At 39.0% G+C, this 22,093-nt stretch overlaps 1 protein-coding gene across 7 annotated transcripts in view; it reads left to right on the top strand.

The window, feature by feature from the left end:
• Positions 1-7,988: 7,988 nt before the first annotated feature.
• Positions 7,989-22,093, top strand: part of CACNB2 (calcium voltage-gated channel auxiliary subunit beta 2) — a 332,881-nt gene continuing 318,776 nt past the window's right edge. For 3 of the 7 annotated variants that reach the window (XM_081053392.1, XM_081053387.1, XM_081053386.1), the window contains exons 1-2: positions 8,457-8,590; positions 17,295-17,387. In XM_081053392.1, coding sequence (XP_080909518.1) covers positions 8,555-8,590; positions 17,295-17,387 — 129 coding nt within the window. In that variant the 5' untranslated portion in view covers positions 8,457-8,554. Of the gene's footprint in view, positions 8,195-8,456; positions 8,591-9,036; positions 9,079-17,294; positions 17,388-22,093 lie in introns of those variants that run through there. The other 4 variants (XM_081053385.1, XM_081053388.1, XM_081053383.1 and 1 more) reach the window with 4 other exon arrangements.

The raw sequence follows: 22,093 nt of genomic DNA, 5'->3' as shown, positions 1-22,093 counted from the left end.
CAGAAAGTAGCCACTACATTGTATCTAGCTGCAAGAGAGGCTGGGAAACACGTAGCCTTTTATTCCAGGCACTAGTGTACCCACCTGAAAACAGGGATTCCATAAAGAGGAGGTATGGGAAACTAGGAGTCTCAGCTACAAATAAGCTGACTGCTTTGAATGTGTAAATTCAGATGTGTTTGTTGGTAAAGTAGGTCTCAATTTATTGTTTTATGACACAAGAACATGTGTGTGCATGCATACATGTGTGCCACCCATAAAAAAATTAGGATGGTTTGGAAAGATTAAGCATGAGAGGCCTAAGGCATTGCTTATAAATGGGACATTTCCTATCAAAAGATAAGTTGGGGCCATAGAAGAGCAAAAGACAGAGTAAGTTGGATGTTTTTCATTATTAGTTGTCTGCCTGCCCCCTCACCTTCCAACTACTTTCAAACTGTACTGAATTTTTTCATCTTTCGTCTTTGCATTTTCTGCTCTTTTTGCCTGGAACACTTTTCCTGATCTTTTAAATTGTGTCCCATAGTAGTTCACACTCACATTCATCATGCATTTTCTGTCTGACTGCTCCACAAACTGTATGTTCTATAAGTACAGAAGCCAAACCCCTCGTTCAATGTTATTATTCCAATAGCCCCGGATTATAGCAGGTTCTTTCTCTCTCTCTCTCTCTCTCTCTCTCTCTCTCTCTCTCTCTCTCTCTCTCTCACAATGCCATGAATTAATAACATTTGTGCTATTCATAGCTGTCTGACAGATTAATCCTGCAAGTTAATTAATCTATAATAGCAAGTGCATTATTGTAGCCATCACAATGCGCAAGCAAAAGAAATATGTAAATCTGTTTCTCCAACCAAAAACTCAGTCTTAACCTGTGTGGCAGGGCTCTTTGCAGCATGCCAGGCAGGCAACTGTGTGGAACGGAAAATGAGTCTTGGAGTTGGGGTTTAAAAGACATGTTGTTAAGTCCTGCCATTTGTCAGCTATTCATCCACCACCCTTTTTTTTCCTTTTGACTAACTCAGATAGGGAAAACCATGGTGACACTGGGAACCACATTTTGAAGGTGATACATAGTCACTCGAGACTTTTTTCCCTAAAAGTCAGCCCCTTCTGATGGTGAACAACTACCCCAGTGTCATGGGGAATACAGTTTTGTTCTCTGATCCACTAAATATTTAGGGGTTTACTTGTCACAGTTTTTGGACTTATCCTAACCCAGGGAATAGTAATGTTTACTTTATAAATGAGATGATGTGTATAAATCCTTAGCACAAAGCCTGACACCTTGTATGTAAACAGAAGTACCAATTGTTATAGTTATAACAGGGTTTGGATGAAAAATAAATAAATGAATGTGCTCTATCAACTAAAAAGTGCTATACAATATTAGGTATTTCAGAACTCTGGCTCTTAAGAACAAATGGCATCTTATTATTTCTATGAAGCCTTTTCTTTGGAAATGAAATTAAGCTTTCCCTGACCACTTGCACGTTGTAGATGTAACATTTTACTATATACACACCCACACATAACCCTCTTATAGTGGGTTTGTTTGTGTCTTTATACACTTTTAATTACCAATCGGTAATTTAAGGCATTCATTTTATAGTGTCCGTTTACAAAAAGCAAATATGTAACTTAGTGGGATACATCCTACCAAGTTAGGCCAGAGGCCGACAGAGGTATATCCTTCTGAAAATGCTATTAATGATGGCAGGGATCCAGAACTGCAAATGAGGTGAAAAAGGATTTACTAAGTAATATGAAAAAAATCACATACGGTGCATATCTATCCTAAAGAACTCCTACTCCAAGGTCTTAAACATAGCTACAAATCCACAAGCAAGAGAGGAAGAGTGAAGTAATTGTAATCACTGTTTCCTGCCACTTACAGGGAACGACAACAAACCCAGCTCTTTTAAACTTATGGCTTCCTTGGCCAATGTTTCTTTCCATTCCCTGTTCTCATTTCAAAGCGTTGGTAATGCCCAGGATATGTCTGCCCATTACAACTGTAGTAAGTGCCTGAAGCTCACAGACAGCTAGAACAAGTTAGTCATCTGCATTGGAATGCCTCCACTGAGGACTCTACATCCATTATTGCACTGTCCTCGTGCATCAGCATAACTGTTAACGTTGAAAAGAATTAGGCTTTACTTACCAAATTTTAGCTGTCATCTGTGGCTTTTCAGTACCACAACTCAAGGAATGTGGGGAAAACTCCAAACTGGTCATGATAGAAGGTATCCATGATAAGTTTCTCAAGCCTTTTGCCCTCTATATTTCTTCTGACATTGTTCCTTTTTTTTGGTAGGGGTAATATAGTGTTACTTTTTATTTGAAACCTCTTACAAGCCAGACTAGAGTCTGAATGGGTACATTGTATTGTGTTCGCATTCAATATGTGTTAATTAAATTAGCACAGATTTTAAAGAAAGAATTGATATACGTAATAATCATAAAAGACAGGATTAGGTTAATGTCTTTATATGGTAAAACTTCCAAAGCTGTATGCATCGTTTTAAGACATATGAAGACAGATCATTCATTCATTCATTCATTCATTCATTCATTCATTCATGCCACAAGTGTTATCAGGCCCCAACTAAGTGCCGGACAGCAGTCTCAATGTTGGGGTACGAAAATGAATAAGACACAATTGCTGTCCCCAAGGAACTTAGTCTACTAGCAGAAATATAAAAACAACGAGTTCAGTATCATAGATTATATGAAAATAAACATATAGCACATTTGAACATTTTATTCAGACTTCACTTGCCCTTGGCTATAAGCATCATTAATAATGATTTTCAAGGTTCTTTTGCTATTTTGTTGTCTCTTGAAAAATCTGATGAAAGATAAAATTCTTCCCAAATGGTCATAATTGAAGGCGAATGCACAGAAAATTAAGTGTACAATAAAAAATCACACATATGTCATGGGAAAACACTGTTTCATCAGACCTGGTGGTTTTTTCTGTATTTTTTCTGTATTTTTGTATTTTTAGACTGATTTTTTTTTTATTAGTTTCAATTGTACAAAACAATGTAATAGTTAGACATTTACATCCCTCACAAAGTGATAACCTCCCTCCCCCAATCTACTACTTCTCTGACATTCCTATTTGGCTGTTACAATTCCATTGACTCTATTCTTTAAGTTGTACTCCACATCCCATGACTATATATACTGTGTTTCCCCAAAAATAAGACCAGGTCTTATATTAATTTTTGCTCCAAAATACACATTTGGGCTTATGTTCAGGGGATGTCATCCTGAAAAATCATGCTAGGGCTTATTTTCCATTTAGGTCTTATTTTCGGGGAAACAAGATATATATATATATATATATATATATATATATATATATATACATATATATATATATGTATATATATGTATATATACGTATATGTATATATATACGTATATATGTATATATATACATATATATGTATATATATGTATATATGTATATATATATATATATATATATATATATATATATATATATATAATAGTTGACATTCATTATTGTTCAGCTTCAGCTTCAGGTGTACAGTGCAGTGGTCAGGCATCTACATCATCCCTGAAGTGGTCTCCCTAATGAGACAGGTGTCCATCTGATACCTTACAAAATCTTTACAACATTATTGATTATATTCCCCACACTGTCTTTCATATCCCCATGGCAATCTTGTGGTTACCGACTGGGCTTTCAAATCCCCTCACTGTCTCCCTCATTCCCACCCCACCTCCCATCTAGCAACCTTCAGTTTTTTTCTATATCTCTGAGACTGTTTCTGATTAGTTTGTTCATTTATTCTATTCTTTAAATTCCACATATAAGTGAGATCATATGGTATTTGTCTTTCTCTGTCTGACTTATTTCACTTAGCATAATGTGCTCTAGGTCCATCCATATCTTTGCAAATGGTAAGATTTCATTCTTCTTTATGGCCGAGTAATACTCCATTGTATAAATGTACCACAATTTCTTAATCCAGTCGTCTACCGATGGGCATTTTAGTTGTTTCCATGTCTTGGCTATTGTGAATAGCGTTGCAATAAAATAGGGGTGCGTAAATTTTTTCAAATTAACATTTTGGATTTCTCTGGATAGATACCTAAGAGTGAAATTGCTGGGTCATAAAGAAGTTTCGTTTGCAGTTTTTTTGAGGTACCTTCATATTGATTTCCATAGTGGTTGCACCAATCTGCAATCCCACCAACAGTGCACTAGGGTTCCCTTTTCTCCACATCCGTGACAGCACTTGTTTGTTGATTTATTGATGACAGCCATTCTGACCGGAGTGAGGTGGTATCTCATTGTGGTGTTTGTTCGCATTTCTCTAATAATTATTGAGGTTGATCATTTTTTCATATGTCTGTTGGCCATCTGTATGTCCTCTTTAGAAAAGTGTCCCTTCATGTCCTCTGCCCATTTTTTAATTGGGTTGTTTGTTTTTATGGTGTTGAGTTGAATGAGTTGTTTATAAATTTTGGATATTAACCACTTATCAGATATATCATTGACAAATATCTCCTCCCATTCAGTAGGATGCCTTTTTGTTTTATCGATGGTTTCCTTTACTGTAAAAAAAAACTTTTTAGTTTGATATAATCCTGTATATTTATTTTTTCTCTTACTTCCCTTGTCTGAGGGAGTATATCCGTAAAAATATTGTTAAGGGTAGTGTCTGCAAATTTACTTCCTATATTTTCTCCTAGGAGTTTTATGATTTCAGATCTTACATTTAAGTTTTTAATCCATTTTGAATTTATTCTTGTATATGGCATAAGGAGGTAGTCCAACTTCATTTTTTTTGCATGTGTCTGTCCAGATTTCCTGGCACTATTTATTGAATAGACGGTCTTTACCCCAATGTAAATTCTTGCTTCCATTGTCATAGATTAAATGACCATATAGGTATGGATTTATTTCTGTGTTCTCTATTCTGTTCCATTGACCTATGTGTCAGTTTTTATGCCAGTACCATGCTGTTTTGATTACTGTAGCCTTGCAGTATGATTTGATATCAGGTATCATGATACCTCCAATTTTGTTCTTATTTCTCAAGATTGCAGTGGCTATTCAGGGCCTTTCATGGTTCCACATAAATTTTAGGATTATGTGTTCTTTTTCTGTGAAAAATGTCCTTGGTAGTTTGATAGGAATTGCGTTGAATATGTATATTGCCTTAGGCAGTATGGACATTTTAACTATATTCATTCTTCCTATCCATGAGCATGGTATGTGTTTCCATTTATTTGTATCTTTTTTAATTTCTCTCTTCAGTGTCATAATTTTCTGAGCACAAGTGTTTTACTTCTTTGGTTAAATTTATTCCTAAGTATTTTATAGTTTTTGAAGCAATTGTAAATAGAATTGTTTTCTTAATTTCTCCTTCTGATAGATTGTTATTGGTGTATACAAATGCAACTGATTTCTGAATATTAATTTTGTATCCTGCTACTTTACTGAACAGACCTGGTGTTTTTTAAAACCATGTTAGCCTTTATCCATTATTCATTAATTAATTCATTCACCAAGTGTGTATTAATTTGTGCCTAAGTGCTTACTAACTAGACTGTAAGCTCTGGGATTCCCTGTCTTTGTTGTCTGTGCTCCTCCAGTGACAAGCAACAGAAGCTTAATGTATGCTTTATTAAATAAATACTGAAAGAACTTTGGGCAACTTGCCAGATTCTGAATGTGTCATCCTGAATGAGGGTGGCTCCTGCCAACACAGAGCTTACAGTCTAATCTAAAACTGGAGGTAATGATTTCCTGAGATTTAAACACTCTCTCAAGAAAAGTGAACAGTTTCATCAAGTGAATCGATGAACGCATCTAGAAGAGTGATATTGTCAGCAGATTGTGGAGTTAAAATAGACTATAACTCCAAAACTTTAGACACAATTTCTTTCTCACTTTTATACATACATACATGCATATACATGCACACATATAAAAGTACTGCTGATTGTTATAAATTATATATATATATATATATATATATATATATATATATATATATATTTTTTTTTTTTTTTTTTTTTTCACATCTCAGCCAGGGTTTTCAGGAGGCTCCCAGCCATAGCTTACAAAGTGGAGGGTGGCCACCCATCCTTATCCCTTATAGGCTGGCCACTCATCCATATCATAACTTCCTGGTTTCCCAGTCAGTTGCTTTTCAAAATGTTACATTATAAGTTTTACTCTTCTTCTTATAAACCCATAGGTCAGTGCTTCTATTTAACATTCAGTCAAATTTAAATAAAATGACAACGTTAACACCAAAGATTAGGAAAATCAATGACACATTGGATATACAGTGGTGCCTCGGTTTTCGAACGTAATCCTTTCCGGGACACTGTTCGAGTTCTGAAACTTTCAAAAACCAGAGGCACTGTTTCCCCATAGAAAGCAATACAAAATGGATTGATCCGTTCCAGACCTTTAAAATCAACCCCTAAAACTGCAAATTTAGCACGAATTTTACTCTCTAATGATACCATAGATCCATAAAGTTTACAGCGTTCCAAAACCAAAATATTTGTCAACAGAGACGTTCCAAAACTCAGGTACCACTGTACCTAAATCTTTAACCATACCAAGACCGATTTTTTAAAGCCTGACTCAAAGCAGTGTATGATAGAGATAGGTTCAACATATCTGTTTATTTTGAGAAGAGTAAGTACTGTACACTATTATAATTTAATATGCCACAGCAAAATATAATAGGCAGTTGAAGCCTATTGTAATTTTTAAAAATTATTAATAAAATGTATTAGGGTGAAAATGGTTAGTAAAATTACATAGGTTTCAAGTGCATGATTCTGTAATACATCATGTATATATCACATTGTGTGTTCACCACCCAGTCAGTTCTCCTTCTATCACCATGTATTTGACCCCAGTTGTGAGTTTCTATATGTCTATTTCAACAAACAAAACTGTATCCTTACCAAAAAAAATGCTGATGCCTAGAAATATTGTTCTACAAAGAATTCCACCGTAGTAAAAATTGTTGAAATAAGAGGCACCCTCTAATAGGAAAATGTGTCGGATTAGGAATATCTGAATGGAACGCTATAAATGAAATATTCTTGTTATGGCTACCACTCTCTTACCAAGAGTTCAAGATCTTAAGGAGGTGCTGATTTGGTCCAAAATGTGATACTGAGCCGTCTCCACTCTACAGAAAAAGTCGAGTTCTATGAATCAGCAGAACCATTTTGCAAAGATGAAGACCAACAAAGAGTCATCAAGGAAAAACTTCGGACCAGGTTGCAAGTGGTCGATTTGGACCTCGCAGAGAGGCCAGCTGCAGATTTGGGTGGTAGGAAGGCAAACCTCAGGTCATCAGTCCCAGTTCTTTTCTGCCTCCTTTTATTACTGCCATCAGTGCTTTCCACTGCTGGCGGGATGTCCTTTGTGGACACTTGCTCTCTGGGGCCGCCCGAGGCCTTCACAGATCTCCAACATTCAATTTAGGAACGGAGCCTCCCCATCTCTGAAGGGAGCAACCTGTCCTCCCGCAGGCTCGCGGGGTCCCTGCGCGGTGGTTTGGGAACCCAGAGACTCGTACTGCGCCGCCCAAGGAAAGGCAGCTTCGAGGCGCCAGGCCGCGCTTTCGCGGCTTTGAAAACTTTCCAGCGCGCGTGCCACGGCGACGTGCAGCGGCCTGGCGGGACCCACGCGGCCCGCGCCTCCTGCGGGGAACTTTGCAGCCTCCCGGCCGTGTCACTCTCGCTTTTCGTTGCGCCTCCCCCTGGCCTCGAGCTCCGCCAGCTCCCTCCCTCTTGGCGAGGACCGTCCCCGCGCGGCTGCCCTGCGCTCGCTCCGCTGGGGCCCGCCGCACCGCGGAGGAGCCCCCTTCCGCGGCCACCTCCGAGCTCCCCTGGGTGTCGCTTTCCCCCGTGGCCCGGCCCCGTCCCGCGCCCTGAGTGCCCGCGAGCGCAGTGCCGAGCCCCCGGCAGCCCGGAGCAGGGGCGGGGCGGGGCGGGGAGGGGAGGAGGGCACCCGGCGAGGAGCCGGCAGCTGCTCGGAGCCGACTTTTCGCCAATGGTCCAAAGCGACATGTCCAAGTCGCCTCCCACAGCGGCGGCGGCGGTGGCGCAGGAGCTCCCGATGGAAGTGCTGGAGAACGCGGCGCCCGCGGGGGCGCTCGGAGCCGCCGCGCAGGTAGCGATCGTGCCGCGCCTTCTCCTTTCTTTGTGAGCTGCCTGGGCACAGACCTGTCCCCCCCCCCCCCCCCCGGCGCCTCCTCGGCTTCGATCCCGCGCCTCGTCGCTCCCTACTGCCTCGATCGCCTCCGCCACCTCCTTCTTCCCGCCCTCGCCCTCTGCCACCCACTCTCTTCTCCTGGCGCCGGTGACCCTGCCCCTGACCGCCTTGCCCCGGCTTTCCTCTGGCTTCCATTTTTCTCTGCTTCCGAAAACCCAGTGGGAAGGGGCTGGGCCACCTCCCGGTCTCCCAAGGTGGTCGCCGGGCTGCTCCTGTCCGCCCTCCTCGCCCCTTCCCGGGAGGGGCACATGGAGAGACATGAACCAGGCGAGCGGACTGGACCTGCTCAAGATCGTGAGTCCCGGTGGCGGGGAGGGGCTCCGCTTCCCGTAGCTTGGCGCTCATGCCGACCCTTCTGGACCAGCGCTGAGCCGGGGTGCGAGCGGGGGGCGTTTGATGGAGGTGGGGGTGGGCTGCTATCTCCTGGGAGCAGCCCCGCAGCTCCCGTACCTGGGGCGTTTCCCAGCCCGGACCGCTCAGCTCTCGCCTCGCCGCACTTGCCTAGGTTTGCCTGGACACCTCGTTCGTTTCTCGTAAGAGGAAAGCGAGCTGGGAACGCGAAAGTTTTTATTTTACCACCTCCCCTGAAATGATATCCGTTTCAGAGAACTCCAGGACCACCTTTTTCTCCGATGCATGTTAGTGGTTACTGGAAAAATTCCGGTTTGCTGCTGTTTTGAAATAGGAGATGTAAGTTGTAGGCGTTGGGCAGTGAGAAGGTGGCTTTTACGTAAGGCTTTGGCAGGTACAGTGTGGATTACAGACACCTCCAGGTCTCAGAGGTAAGCAGTCTCTCAACTTTTATCCCAGCAGGGGAGCGATTTAAGCCTCCTAGCTGTGGGCTTATTGGCGAGTGAAGGGGTCAGGGTTACATTTTAAACATCATTTTGGAGAAATGTCTCTCTGCTTAGCTTGTTGATTTCAAGCCTACCTTTGCTAGATTGTAAATTGTGGTAAGATTGTACATTTTCACACTTAGATAAAATTCATAAATATGTAATTTATATATTTTGCCTTCACATCAGCTCAAGAGAGAACATGTTAGAGTGTTATTTACTGTAGTGATGGGGGCGGGAGTGGGAAATGTAATAAAGGTTACAAATATTGTGTTGCTATTGTGGTTTTGAGGTGGTGGAAATTAACTGCTCCACGTAGTTTAATACTGTTGACAATGACAGTTCCAGTGGCATAATCGTGGAGCTTTACTGAACTTTCTTTTACCACTGGGAAATACACATGCTAACTTAGAACACATAAATGACTTTGATTTGAGATGGAGGAAGCACGCAGAAACCAAGAACTTGTATAATCCGAAATCCGTTTCTTTTGTAAGATAGCTACATGTTAGTCTGCCTTGGGCTGTGGCCATACAACCAGAGTGGGGACCTGTAACTAATCACCTGCATTAACATCCAGCCTCAGCCAAAGGACTTGAATTCTTACCAACACATTATCACATTTGTTCTAGACTCCTGATTTTGTCTAGTTACTTACCAGGTTAGATGAGAGTGAGAAGTATCCTCAGAAACCTCCAGGATGGTTATCCCGGGATGAGAAGGTCTTGAATATTGATAGAGGAGGAAAGAACTTTTAGATCTTCTTTTCTCTTTGATCTTCTTCAGGGATTTTTTAAAAAGTTTTTATGCTTCTGATAACAATAGATTTCCTACATTTATGGAGATCAAAGTTAGGACTGACAGAAAGCATGACTGCATTCAGATAAGAGATACTAATTTATTTAGTGATTTATATAGTTAAACCTAAGTCAACCAATATTTATTGTACGGTTACAATGTGGAAATGATTCAGAGGGGAGAACACACAATTTCTGATTTCAAAAGAACTTATATTCCAGTAGCTGCAAGTACGGCAAATGTGTGACACTTGTATGGCATGGGACTATAAGAGAAGTCCTGAATCTTATATGATTTCCAAGGAGTAAGGATCACAAATGTTCTATTTGGAGTAATGTGTAACGATTTCTTAGAAGAAGTGACATTTGAGAAGAGACTTGAAGGCTAGGTCAGATTTCAACAGAGATTTTAGAGAGATGATGGGGAGCTAACTACTGGAAGCAAAGTCACAGAAGTTGAAAGTCTTAAAGCAGACATTTGATATCCCTAGTTTGAAAAGTGTGTGGAAAGGCACAGATTAGGCATAGTTCGGCATAAGACTAACAAGGCAATTCGAGGCCACATCTTGGAGGCTTTGAACCCTGCAGTGTATTAAACAATAGAGAACAGTGGATGGGGTTCAACAAAGGAGCCATATATCGGCTCATTCCAAATTGTCACCTGGGAAGGTTCTATAAGATAATTTGGAGTCTGAGGAGTCCAGAGGTGGAGGTCCCAGAAGGGAGATTGATGGAACAATTCGGACAAGAGGGAACAGGCCTAAACTAAAGAGAGAGAAAAGATAATGGGTACGACGGGTCTATGCATGAGACACTGCAAAGATTCAATCCATATGAATTGGCAAGGAGTTGCACAGATGCATAAATGAAAGGAGAAAGGGAAGAATGCATATTATAAGCAGGTTAAGAGGTATAAATACTCAACTGCATTAGCATCCATCTCCTTTCTTTCTCTACCTTCCAAAAATGAAAGCAATGTTCCTTGAATTGTTTCCTAGCACTTCCATTATTTAAGGGAAATGTTGCCTTGTTTCCCTTCTATCAAATAAACGGTGTCATCATGGGGCTGTGAACACTCGGCAAAGGCAGCCCTTTCATCTCCCTGGGCAGGGCAGGCCAGCCGTGAAACTGACTGAGGAAGGAGGCTGTGTTACCAGCATCCCCCTCTATTGTGTGACACCGAGTAATCATAATTCTACTTAGAAATGGGATTTTCATTTGCAGTCGTACCTCTAAGCCATCATTGGCTTTAAGAATCCTTTCTCTTTCACCTCTGGATTACATTGCAAGTTCTGTACGAACAAAGTGAAAGACATATATTCACAAACTGCCCGTTTTTCCTTTCTTATGTCAGTGATCCTGCCTGGGGAGGGAGCCGCCTCACACATTCCAACCCCTTCCCTCCAGCACACTGTCAGAAAGTAAGTGGGTGTAGGACTTACATGAGAAGCGAGTGGCACTCTAACTGCAAGTTCTTGAAAGTTCTTATGTAAGCAAATTGCATCGCTTTTTAAGGGTAACCTGTTGTATCGTTTCACTGTGAACTTGGATGGAGACTACCTTCCAAGTCAAGGGGCTAATTTAGGACTCTCCCTCCAACACTCCAGATCTGTGCTGTCCACTACAAGTAGCCACCCGCCACACGTGGCTTCTGAGCACTTCCCCTGTTGCTAGTCTGGACTAAGAAGTGCTATAAATGTAAAATACACTCCAGACTTCAGAAACTTAACAGGAAATAAGGAATATTTCACATCTCATTAGTAATTTTTGTATTGATTACATAGTGCAATGGTAATATTTTGGATACACTGAGTTGCATAAAATATATGATCACCTGTTGCCATTTACCTTTTTAATGTGGCCACTAGAAAATTTCAGTTACATATGTGGCTTATATTATATTTCTATTGGACAGTATTATTCTAAACTGTGGCACTAGCAGTTCTCCCGGGAGTTGACTCGATCGATCGCATATGAAGCCTGGCTACATAGATCAAGACAGTAGCTGAATGGGATTGAGAATAGAAAGATGACAGAGGAGGAAGTACTCGAGAAACAAGAGCAGTATCTCAGCACTTTAGGCCTCCAAGAGATTGTAAACAGCACCTCCAGTCACACCTGAAAATGAGCAGACAGTAGTAACCAGAGGGCCTGTTTGTTCTGCTCCTAGCAACAGCACCCAGCTGGTTCTACCCCACCTGAATCTGCCAGATGATTTTCAAGCATGCTGTAGCAATACAGCCTGGTAATGGCCATATGCTGACTGTAGCAAGGAGCTTTATCTATAAAAGAGCTGCAGCCATTGTCCCATAGATCTTGAACCATGTCAGTACCATCTTCCAGAGATATTCTTGGGTGCCATGTACAGCTTAGTCTTTTGCAGTCTCCCAACATAATGGCCATGAGTCTTGTGTTTTATGTTTTGCTAAAATCTTCGCTTCTGATCGTCATCAGATTTCTCCAGAATAGTATTTTTGTTCTGGTGTGGCACGGGGGAAATGTAAAAGAAATCAGAATTTCCGAGTGTGTTTTAAAATGCAAAGTGGAATATCTGACTATTTGAGTGAGTTGAGGTTAAGTGGATTTTGTAGTTTTATGTTTCTTTTCTCTTTTTCTTTTTATGTAAAGACTTAGTTTACCTGTTGCTGCATTTGATTCTTTTGAATTGTACAGTATGAGCCTTGATCCTTTCAAGAAAGACTGAGCAAACTACTTGTTAACCCTGTGGGGGGTGGTGGCACTCTTTAATTTTGTGACTGTGGGACATACCTATATCCATGAAATAGTATATGGCATCCACTTCCTTTCACAATTATAGGGAGTTAAAATTAATTATGACACCACTTCAAGTAACTGGGTCTGTCTTGGAGTTCTTTCCAAGCCTGGTTGGAGATAGATTGTGATAAGGGCAAGGTTGGTCCCTGGTTTTCTCTGCCCTCCCTGCCTCTGTAGGCATTGCTCTCTTCCCTTTTCTCTATCTGCCAGAACCTCAAAAGAGCTCTATTTATGCTGCCTCTTTATTCCTTTCATCATTTGTGTAAACTGATCCAGATAGAAAACAACTTATGTTTCCCTTTTTCTAGGAAGTTAAACTTCTCTCCTAGTAAAAGATCTGACTACCTCGTTTATACTAAGCTATTGGAAAATGAGATTTCATGTCTGATTCTTCCATGCATAGTTTTGGCTTTGTTTGTTTTGCACCATAAAATGAGGAAAACCTTTAGTTCAAAGGGATAAATATCAAAGAATGCTAATCAAGAGGTATGAAATGAACTTCAGCGTTATGTTCACGGGGATCAATTTTTAGGAAGAACTATCTCATATCCATTAATCACGACATCATTCTCAAAGTTGCCCTCAAGGGCTGCTGGGCCAACTTTGCGCGTACAGCTGGGCTGAAATTTCCACTTAACTGGCAACTTCTATAATTATCTGCCAGTACTGTCTACTTCAATCATACAGAAATTCAATTTTAATTACCTGTGAAAATGTGAACATTTAGTTGCTAATTTTGAGACTACAGTTCAATTTTTAAAGTTATTTAGTATCAAAAAAGATATTCATTTACATGAAGCTGATATTAACATCATGGTGAATGTTGGCTATCTTTTTAATATGTCATTTATATATTCGTGGAAATTTCTTAAGGTTTTTTTTTTTTTTAGTTTCTGAAATCTTACTTAACTTGGTTGTTGTTTTAGAAGAAGTAAAGGAATTTAAATACAGTTTTCTCCTTTTTTGCTATGGTGACATAATTTGTTTTTATTAAGCTGCATATAACTAATAGGCAATGAGTGGAAATTAGTGACTTTTCAGGCTGTTCCAAGAAATACTTGGGGGTCTGGATGTGTCAGGGAGAGTATTATGGGTTACACTGTGCACTCTAGCCAACCCATTTTTTAAATCTCCCTTTCATTTCCTGCAACCTGCGAGGTTCTGATGGTTAACTGTTTCATGTATCAGGTGCTCATATATTTACTGTTGCTAAAAAATATTTAGAAAAACCATTGGTCGTAAAAGTAGCTGCATGTGAAGTGGTACCTTAATGAAGAAAACTATATTTCTTTTCCAAATTTAGTCAAGTAAATATTTGATATTTAATCTTTCATGTCCTTTTCCATTTTGGGGAGGTTTGGCCTTCATTTTTTCTTCCCTCTTAATTCCTTTAGATGAAACACTCTAATCCTTATTTTCAAAGATTTAGAGTAACTAAAAAACAAGTCATTCTAGCAAGATGGACTTAATTTTCAATATGCATTGAATTGAAGGAAACTTCATTTTGTAATGGTAGTATAAATTTTCACTAACATTTTTCAAAATACATAGAAATGGACTATTAGCTTTTCAAAAGATGCTTTAAGTTTTTTCCTGGATCCTGGATGTTGTTATAAAAATAACTAATCATTGAGTTCTATACTTAAAAAAAAAAAGAAAGGAAACTGTAGAAGAGAAATTACCGCTGAAATCAGTAAAGGAACACAATAACAGAATAGAGGTATTAGTAAGACTTTCTATTTATGTGGCTTTTAATAAATATGATCTACAATGAATCGAAATTCACTATAACACTATTAAGGCATGAACAAGTGAATACTTTGAATAAATCATCGCACATAAATTTAAGTGATTGAATGATGATATGTTTTTCTCAAAATCACCAATTTGCAAGCAATTCATTGTGCCATCACTGTTTTCTTAGTGTTCAAGCTGTCTTAGTGCAGTTAAAATCTGTAGAAATCCAATGTAAATACATTACATAGGTAGCTAACTACACCCAAAACGATGTTTATCAAGAGTATTCTCAGGGGCCTAGAAATAGTAATGTGATTTTTTTAAAAAATGTATTTCATTTCCTGCAGAGAACTGCAGCCCTCCCTGTGACTGAATGTCTTCAGTATTGTGTGCTTCTCACAGCGCCTGTTGTGCAATTGTGAACAGCCGTGAAAAAGCTTACACACCAAATCAGCTGACTAATAAAATGTATTTATCATTAAAAATCTGAAAAAAATGACAATGCTAGAGTTTCAAAGACGCTCTTTCCACCCATTTCAACATGGAACTGAAAAGATACATGATAATAGGATGAGATTATATTTTGTCTTAGTTCTCAATGATAGTTTATGCTCATGAAGATAGTGTATTTAACATAGATTTGCCTGCACCCTCTCCAAAGAAACACGTTAGATCCAAAAATTGTTTCAAGATCTTAAGTATTTTGCCATATGAAATAATGTAATTTTTTTTTTTAATTTTAAGGAAATTTTCATACTTTATTTTAGCGTTCTTAGGCCTTGGAAGACGCTTCTGTCCAAACCTTTACATAATAATTGGAAAAGGAAGAATGTTGTTGAAAGAATGTTATTTTTCAACAGTTTACTGAATAATGTTTACACAAGTAAGAAGAATAAGCTGTTAAGTGAGGAGAACCTTGTATAATACATTATGAAAGCCCAGCCTAGATGATCTTTCCTTTTATGAAGTTGAGAGTTAATTAAATGCCATGGAAACACATTTGTATTATATAAATCCCTTAGATACTTAAAGGAGAACAAATATATTTAAGAAAAGTTTTTCCTTTAAGATTATACCCCCTCTCACTGATTGCAAATGCATCTAAATTACTCAGCTGAAATCCATTACAGCTTGCCTAAGTGCTACATATATTATGGTTTATAAGATATTTCCATTTTAATGAAAACCATATCAATAAACAAAATATAACAAAGTTAGCATTTTCAAAACCTGAACATGGTGATTTTGAAAAGTAAATTTTGTAAATTCTGGTAATCTGATGATTAGCTTTAGCCCAATTTTTCCCCACCCTTCCAGCCCTAATGTGGGCATCAATTGTTTTTTACATATTGAGTCTTTACCACGTGCTAGGTCTTACACTAAATGCTATAAAATACATTATTTCATTTAATACATAAAATAGCTCTGTGAGGTAGCAATATCCCCCGGTTTAAGGATGACAAGACTGAAGGTTGGAGAGGTTAAAAAAATTGTTGGAGGGCCAGCCGGTTAGCTCAGTTGGTTAGAGTCCCCGGAGCTCTTAACAACAAGGTTGCCGGTTCAATCCCCAGGTAGGCCAGTGAGCTGCGCCCTCCACAACTAGATTGAAAAAACTACTTGACTTGGAGCTGATGGGTCCTGGAAAAACCCACTTTTAACCCACTTAAATAAATAAATAAAAAAAACCCACTTTTAACCCACTTAAATAAATTAAAAAAAAATTGTTCAGGTCTGCTATAGCAGGACCCCAACCTATGTGGCTTTAACTGTAAAGCTCCACTTATCTGCAAAGCTATTTTCAGTTATATTTTAATGTTCGATGTTTGCAATAGCTTTATCTGTGCCTAGAATTAAACATAGATTGATGCATAGTCTATTCCTTGTGCTTTCAGTGTAAACTGCAGATAGAGTAGGAAAAGACAGTTCGTTTGTAGATGTTTGTGTTTGGCCCAATCCTATTATTGAAACAAATTGTTTTAAATACTTACTTTTTCATTACTATTATTCCATGAAACTTATTTTTCTTGCCTCCTCAGCAAAATCACTAAGTTGTTACAAAAGCAAGGCTTTTCACATCATGTGCAAACATTACCACCATGGGCCAGAAAATATTACAACGTATTTTAATTTCATGTAATTTATTACCACTTAAATAGCGATTTCACCATCTCTCAAAGCAATCTCTCCATCCATACAATAATATGAAGAACTGGCACCGTGCTTCATTCTTTCACGTTCCATCTAGACTTACAGATATATAAATTTAAAGGTAATTAATCAGAATTCATATCGCAGTGTCCTTCAGCCACCGTATGCAGTTCTTGCAAGTACCACTCCAATATATGAGTACCTGTGGAATTACGAATTAAAATATGAAAAGAAGCAAAAGAAATGCATGCTCTGCACTGCTGCAAAACAGTATTTCATTATGCATGGATCTGTTGCATTCATGCTGAGAGGTTTTGATAAGTTACCTTTTCTCTCACCTTACTGCTGCACCGAGTCCCTCCTGCGCTTTTAAATGCTCATTTTTTATGCTTTATCTTTAGTGGATTTTGCCTCTTGACAACAGATATGCTAATAGGTAGCCTCCGTTTTTTAAATTATTAAATGTTTTTTATTACATCATTGAATGCTTTGTCTAGAAATTTCTCCTTTTACACTCACTGGTTTGAAATAAACATTTGTGATTTCTCCGATAATAACTTTTTAATAATGCCCACGTGATGGCAATTCATTCCTTACTTTTGGAATGAATTGACATTTTCTTTGACATTTTCTAAAACTAGGTCTGATTCCTGTGAGAGGGTCTAACAATAATCTCATTTTTCTTCCCCTCTCCCCTTTTTTTAGTCATATGGAAAAGGCGCTAGAAGGAAAAACAGATTTAAAGGATCCGACGGCAGCACGTCATCTGACACTACCTCAAACAGTTTTGTTCGTCAGGTAAGGAAGCTCTTATATTCATGGTTTGCAGAAGTATATTAAAAGGAATTTAAATTTTTTTAAAGATTGTTTGACACTATCATTTTTAATATTTATGTAGTATTATTGTGTTTACTTTTAGTTCAAGTGAAAACTGTACCGTTTACGGTCATAATTAAAATGTTTAAATTTTAAGTGAGACTGATAATTACACTCCCAGGAAGTTGGGAAAAGACAAGTGTAAACTTCCTTACAAAGAATTTCTTTATAACACACAATAAGTGAACTCTAGCGGAAATGATTACAGGTTTTGGAGTGTTTTTTTTTTTTCTTTCCCTTCTTCCCTGGGGGGAGGCAGGCAGTGGGTATCCATATCACCAACTATGGAGTTGGGACACTTGGTATTCCTCTAGCTTGAGTTGTCTTCTGCTTTCTGCTTCCCACTTGGAATTTGGATTGGAAAAGATAAATTGGTTCTTGGTCTTGAAACGGTTGAGGCTGCGAAGGTTAAACAGAGCACGCAATGTCTTTGTGACATGATTTCAACTGCCCTTGGTGACGTGGCCTTCCTTTCAGTTAACACGGGGTGTATTCCTGCCCAGCAGTTTGGAACTGTTCCCTGAACAGGCAGTGTCAGGAACCCTAACTTACAAACACTCTTATCTGTGCTAACAGAAAAGCCCTTAATTAGCTGAGGAAGAACACAGGCAGCCAGATCGTGGAGGATAACAGCTTACATGTGGAGACTAACGTTCTTCAGGTGTAGGCGAGCGTGCGTGTCTCTTCATCTAACTCTTCTCAATGGAGAGGAAATTGTGGAGGGGAGTTCTAGAGAAAACCTGCTTTCCTGGCTGAAAGACCACCACCTTCTGGTTGGTGTGCTCATAATCTGAGGTCAGTGACAGCTCGTTTACCAAACAGTGCATGTCAACTGGAAAAGCTGCTCCATTTCTTTTGAAAAGAAAGCCACTTTCCCCCAGTGCTTCCTGTGTCCCACCCCCACCCCACGTTTCTCCCTCACAGTTAGTAGTTGGCAGCCGTTCAGCTTAAACTTGTTCACCTGCTGTCTCAGTGGGGCTTTTATGCTTGGCTGGTTGCTCCCTCCTATGCTTTCCCAATGCAGACAGAGGATGGTCTCTCAGCCACCGGTTCCCTACCTGCAACATCAAGTACGCCAAAGGTATGTCTGAGTAATTCATAGGCAACTGGAAACATTTTGGTTCTGGTCTGTGCCAAATGGGAATCGTTTCAGTCTTTAGTAAAGGAGTTGGTTAAGAAGGAGCAGAGCCTTTTGTTGTTGTTGTTGTTGTTAAACATCTAGAAAGAAAAAGGAAATTGAAGCCAAGGGAGGTCCAGCCCTGGAGCTATGTTGTAATAGTGTCAGAGAACCTGGGAAGGGTGTAAGAGGAGCTGAAGGTGTCATCCTGGGCAGAATTCCAGCATCATGGTCCTAAGTCTGCCTGAGGGGCCTTCAGAAATGGTGACTTAGCTTGGGTGATTCTGGAAAGGAAAGTTAACCTCAGTCCTTTTCCATTTCACGCATCCCTATTTATTCTGCCTCTTGGACAAGGACACTGAACATGGAGAGCTAGAATCCATAACTCTTGAGTCATCATCTCAGGGCCGAACATCAGAGAATCTGAAGCAGAAACAAATAAGCTTCTTAGGATGCATGGTGGCTGCAGCAGAGCCACACAAAATGATAAGCAGCTTGTCAAAATCGCGTGGAAAGAACGTGTTTCAAGTGAGCAAGATATTGTGACTAGAAATTAATAGTATAGAGCCGTTATTGCTCATTTTAGCTCTGTAAAAATGTCATTTAAAGGCAGTTGCTGGACCCCATTTTCCAATAGTGTTGTTGGCTGTGAATTCCCCTTTTGTGGAGTTTTGAGAACTTAATTCGGAAGGTCAGGAAGGTTTGCCCCTCTGTGTATAAATGAACTAGAATGTGTTTTTCCTCATTACTTCCTTTTGACATTGCGTTCTTGGTTATGTATGGGAGATTCTGTGCTTGCAGCACAATTATAAATGATAAACAGCTGCTAAACTACTTACTGTAAATTTAGATATACATTGACAAAACATGTGAGCATGTAAGAAAACAAAAAACAAAACAAAATAAAACAATAAAACCCTAAAGGCTCATCTCTTTGAATCTCAATAGAATCAGGTGCTTGCAATGGCATGGATTTGGGGTAACGATGTCACAGGCATCAAGAACCCTGAAATACCAGCTTGCTGCTATCATAGAAGGAAAACCAATATCTTTGGCAAGAATGCCCTTAAGCACTGTATTTTACTTGGTAATTTAATCTCTATTCTATTAAAACAGTGTTTATATTTTGCTACTACTTGAAAATAGGCAAAAATTTACCATGAATTAACTAAATATTTAATATGTTATTGTTTCATCAGAGTATTTGCAGAAAAACGTGGGAGATACCGTGTTTCCCCGAAAATAAGACATAACCAGAAAATAAGCCCTAGCATGATATTTTAGGATGACATCCCCTGAACATAAGCCCTAATGTGTCTTTTGGAGCAAAAATTAAGATAAGACCCCGTTTTATTTTTGGGGAAACAACGTAGTAGCAATAAGCATACATTAGATTAAATAATGTGAAAGAACCCCTTTTAAGTGTTTTCTTTTTATCATACCATGTTTCGTTGCAAATAAGACCTAGCTGGACTGTGAGCGCTAATGCATCTTTTGGAGCAAAAATTGATATAAGACCTGGTATTTATATTATATTATGTTATATTAGACCAGGTCTTATATTATAGTAAAATAAGACTGGATCTTATATTAATTTTTGCTCCAAAAAACGCATTAGAGCTGATGGTCCGGTGAGGTCCTCTTTTCGGGGAAACACGGTAACAGATGTTTTGTTAAACAAGTGACTTGTGTCAGTATACAGGAGTATTTCAGAGATATTGCGGGTTTGGTTCTAGACCACTACAATAAAGCAAGTCATAAAATTTTTGCTGGTGGAGGGTCTTGCCTTCAATTTGTAAAAAAAAGCACAACACCTGTGAGGTGCAACAAAGTGGAGAGCAATAAAAAGAGGTATGCCTGTAGTACTTTCATCCTTGTTCCAAACCACCCAGCTAAGGAATGCTTGTAGAAAGATTCCTACCAGTGTTTTTAGGATAAATCCATATAGTCTTCTTTTAACTTCCTTTTTTGTAGGAAGGCAGGATGTCTTTAGCATTGTAAAATTTCCCTAGCATCGTGATTTAAAAACAAACAAAAGAGAAAACAACAACAAAATCCCCAAACAAATGTTTCCTTAGTACTTTCATCAAAAGTTGCTCAGATGCCTAGTTTGTGTCACCATTTCAGCATATTCTGCTGCTCTTATTTGGTAACGAGAAGTAGAGAAGTAAAATATTGGAGAGTATTTATTTTTTCCCTTCCTTCCACAAGAGTCAAAGAAACACACACTTTTTTTGAATCCTGAAAGTCTTTTTTTTTTTTTTTTTTTTTTTCAACTTGGACGTGAATTTAATCACCTGCTGTTTGGTTCTGAGGTTTGCCTGAGGCTGATGTGTGCCCATGAATCACCCTGTATTTCAAATCTGGGTAAAGTTAGGTGCACACACAGAGCCCAGTTTTACATCAGGCCTCTCTAGAAATGGTTTTTCAGTTCATTAGGTCTTTGCTTTGTAAATAGACATTTTAATTTTAATTTATTAAGGGGCAGAAAGTGTTAAACATGACTTTGAGGCACCCTAATTAGAATTAATGAAGATTATTGTTCCAATTGGTTACGTACCACTAAAAGGTCTTTAATCCAAGAAGTTTTGGTCCCTTCATTTATTAGTAAGATAATTAAGACATCGAGGTTGTCTTTGATTCTAGTATAAACTCTTTGTACTCTCTGGCTCTGTGTTGTGAATAGATGTATCAATAGGAGAACTTCGTTTATCATAATAAACCATTCTTAAAACCCTTTGCATTTAGTGCCTTGTGTCAATTTATAATCTATTACGATAATTACATTTTCATATAATTTAGCTCTTTCCTCCCAAATTAAAAAAAAAAAAAATCCCTGAGTTCTGTTTTCTGAAAAGGAAGGAGAACGAGTACCAGAACCTAACTAAGTAAATTAATTTACTGGAAGAAAAATAGGTGGTTAGGAGTAACAAAGCCTGCCTGGCACTGAAGGATAGAACATTCGTGCTGTTCTTTTTGAGAGATTGTGCAAGAACTGCTAACTGTATAAATTCTTTGATTTGGCCAAGGTCAGGGAAGACTATGTAGGTCTGCAAATAAGTATTGGTCACCAAAGTTAAAGCAGCTTGTGGGGGTGGGGGGAGGGGGTGGAGAGCGGAGTGTTAGTAACTGCTCAATTAGCCCAGTTACTTCTCTTTTCTTCTCGCTCTTCCTGTTTTATTCTTTTTTTTTGTGGAAAGTTTTTTCATTTTCTTAAAGACATGTGTTCTCCCTGGCTACATTTATGTACCTGGCAGTATTCCTAAGATGAACACCAAATGCTAAGGGAATAACTGCCAGTGTGCTTATTTTGATGATTCCACAGCATGGTAACTTTCATTCAGCAAATACTGTCATTTGAGTTCTACTATATGCTTTTCTGTGTATGGCCAGGACTCACAAACTGCTTCCCCTGATACTTTTTATGGGCCACCCTGTTGTACCAACTGGTGTCTTTTGTGCAGAAAGTCGAGCCTTAAAAATCAGCAACTCTCTTTGGAATTTTCAAGTG

Source organism: Rhinolophus hipposideros (assembly GCF_964194185.1).
Source record: "Rhinolophus hipposideros genome assembly, chromosome: 1".
NCBI classification, from domain to species: Eukaryota; Metazoa; Chordata; class Mammalia; order Chiroptera; family Rhinolophidae; genus Rhinolophus; species Rhinolophus hipposideros.
The sequence above is the reverse complement of the archived record's forward strand: the minus strand, read 5'-3'. Positions and strand labels throughout refer to the sequence as shown.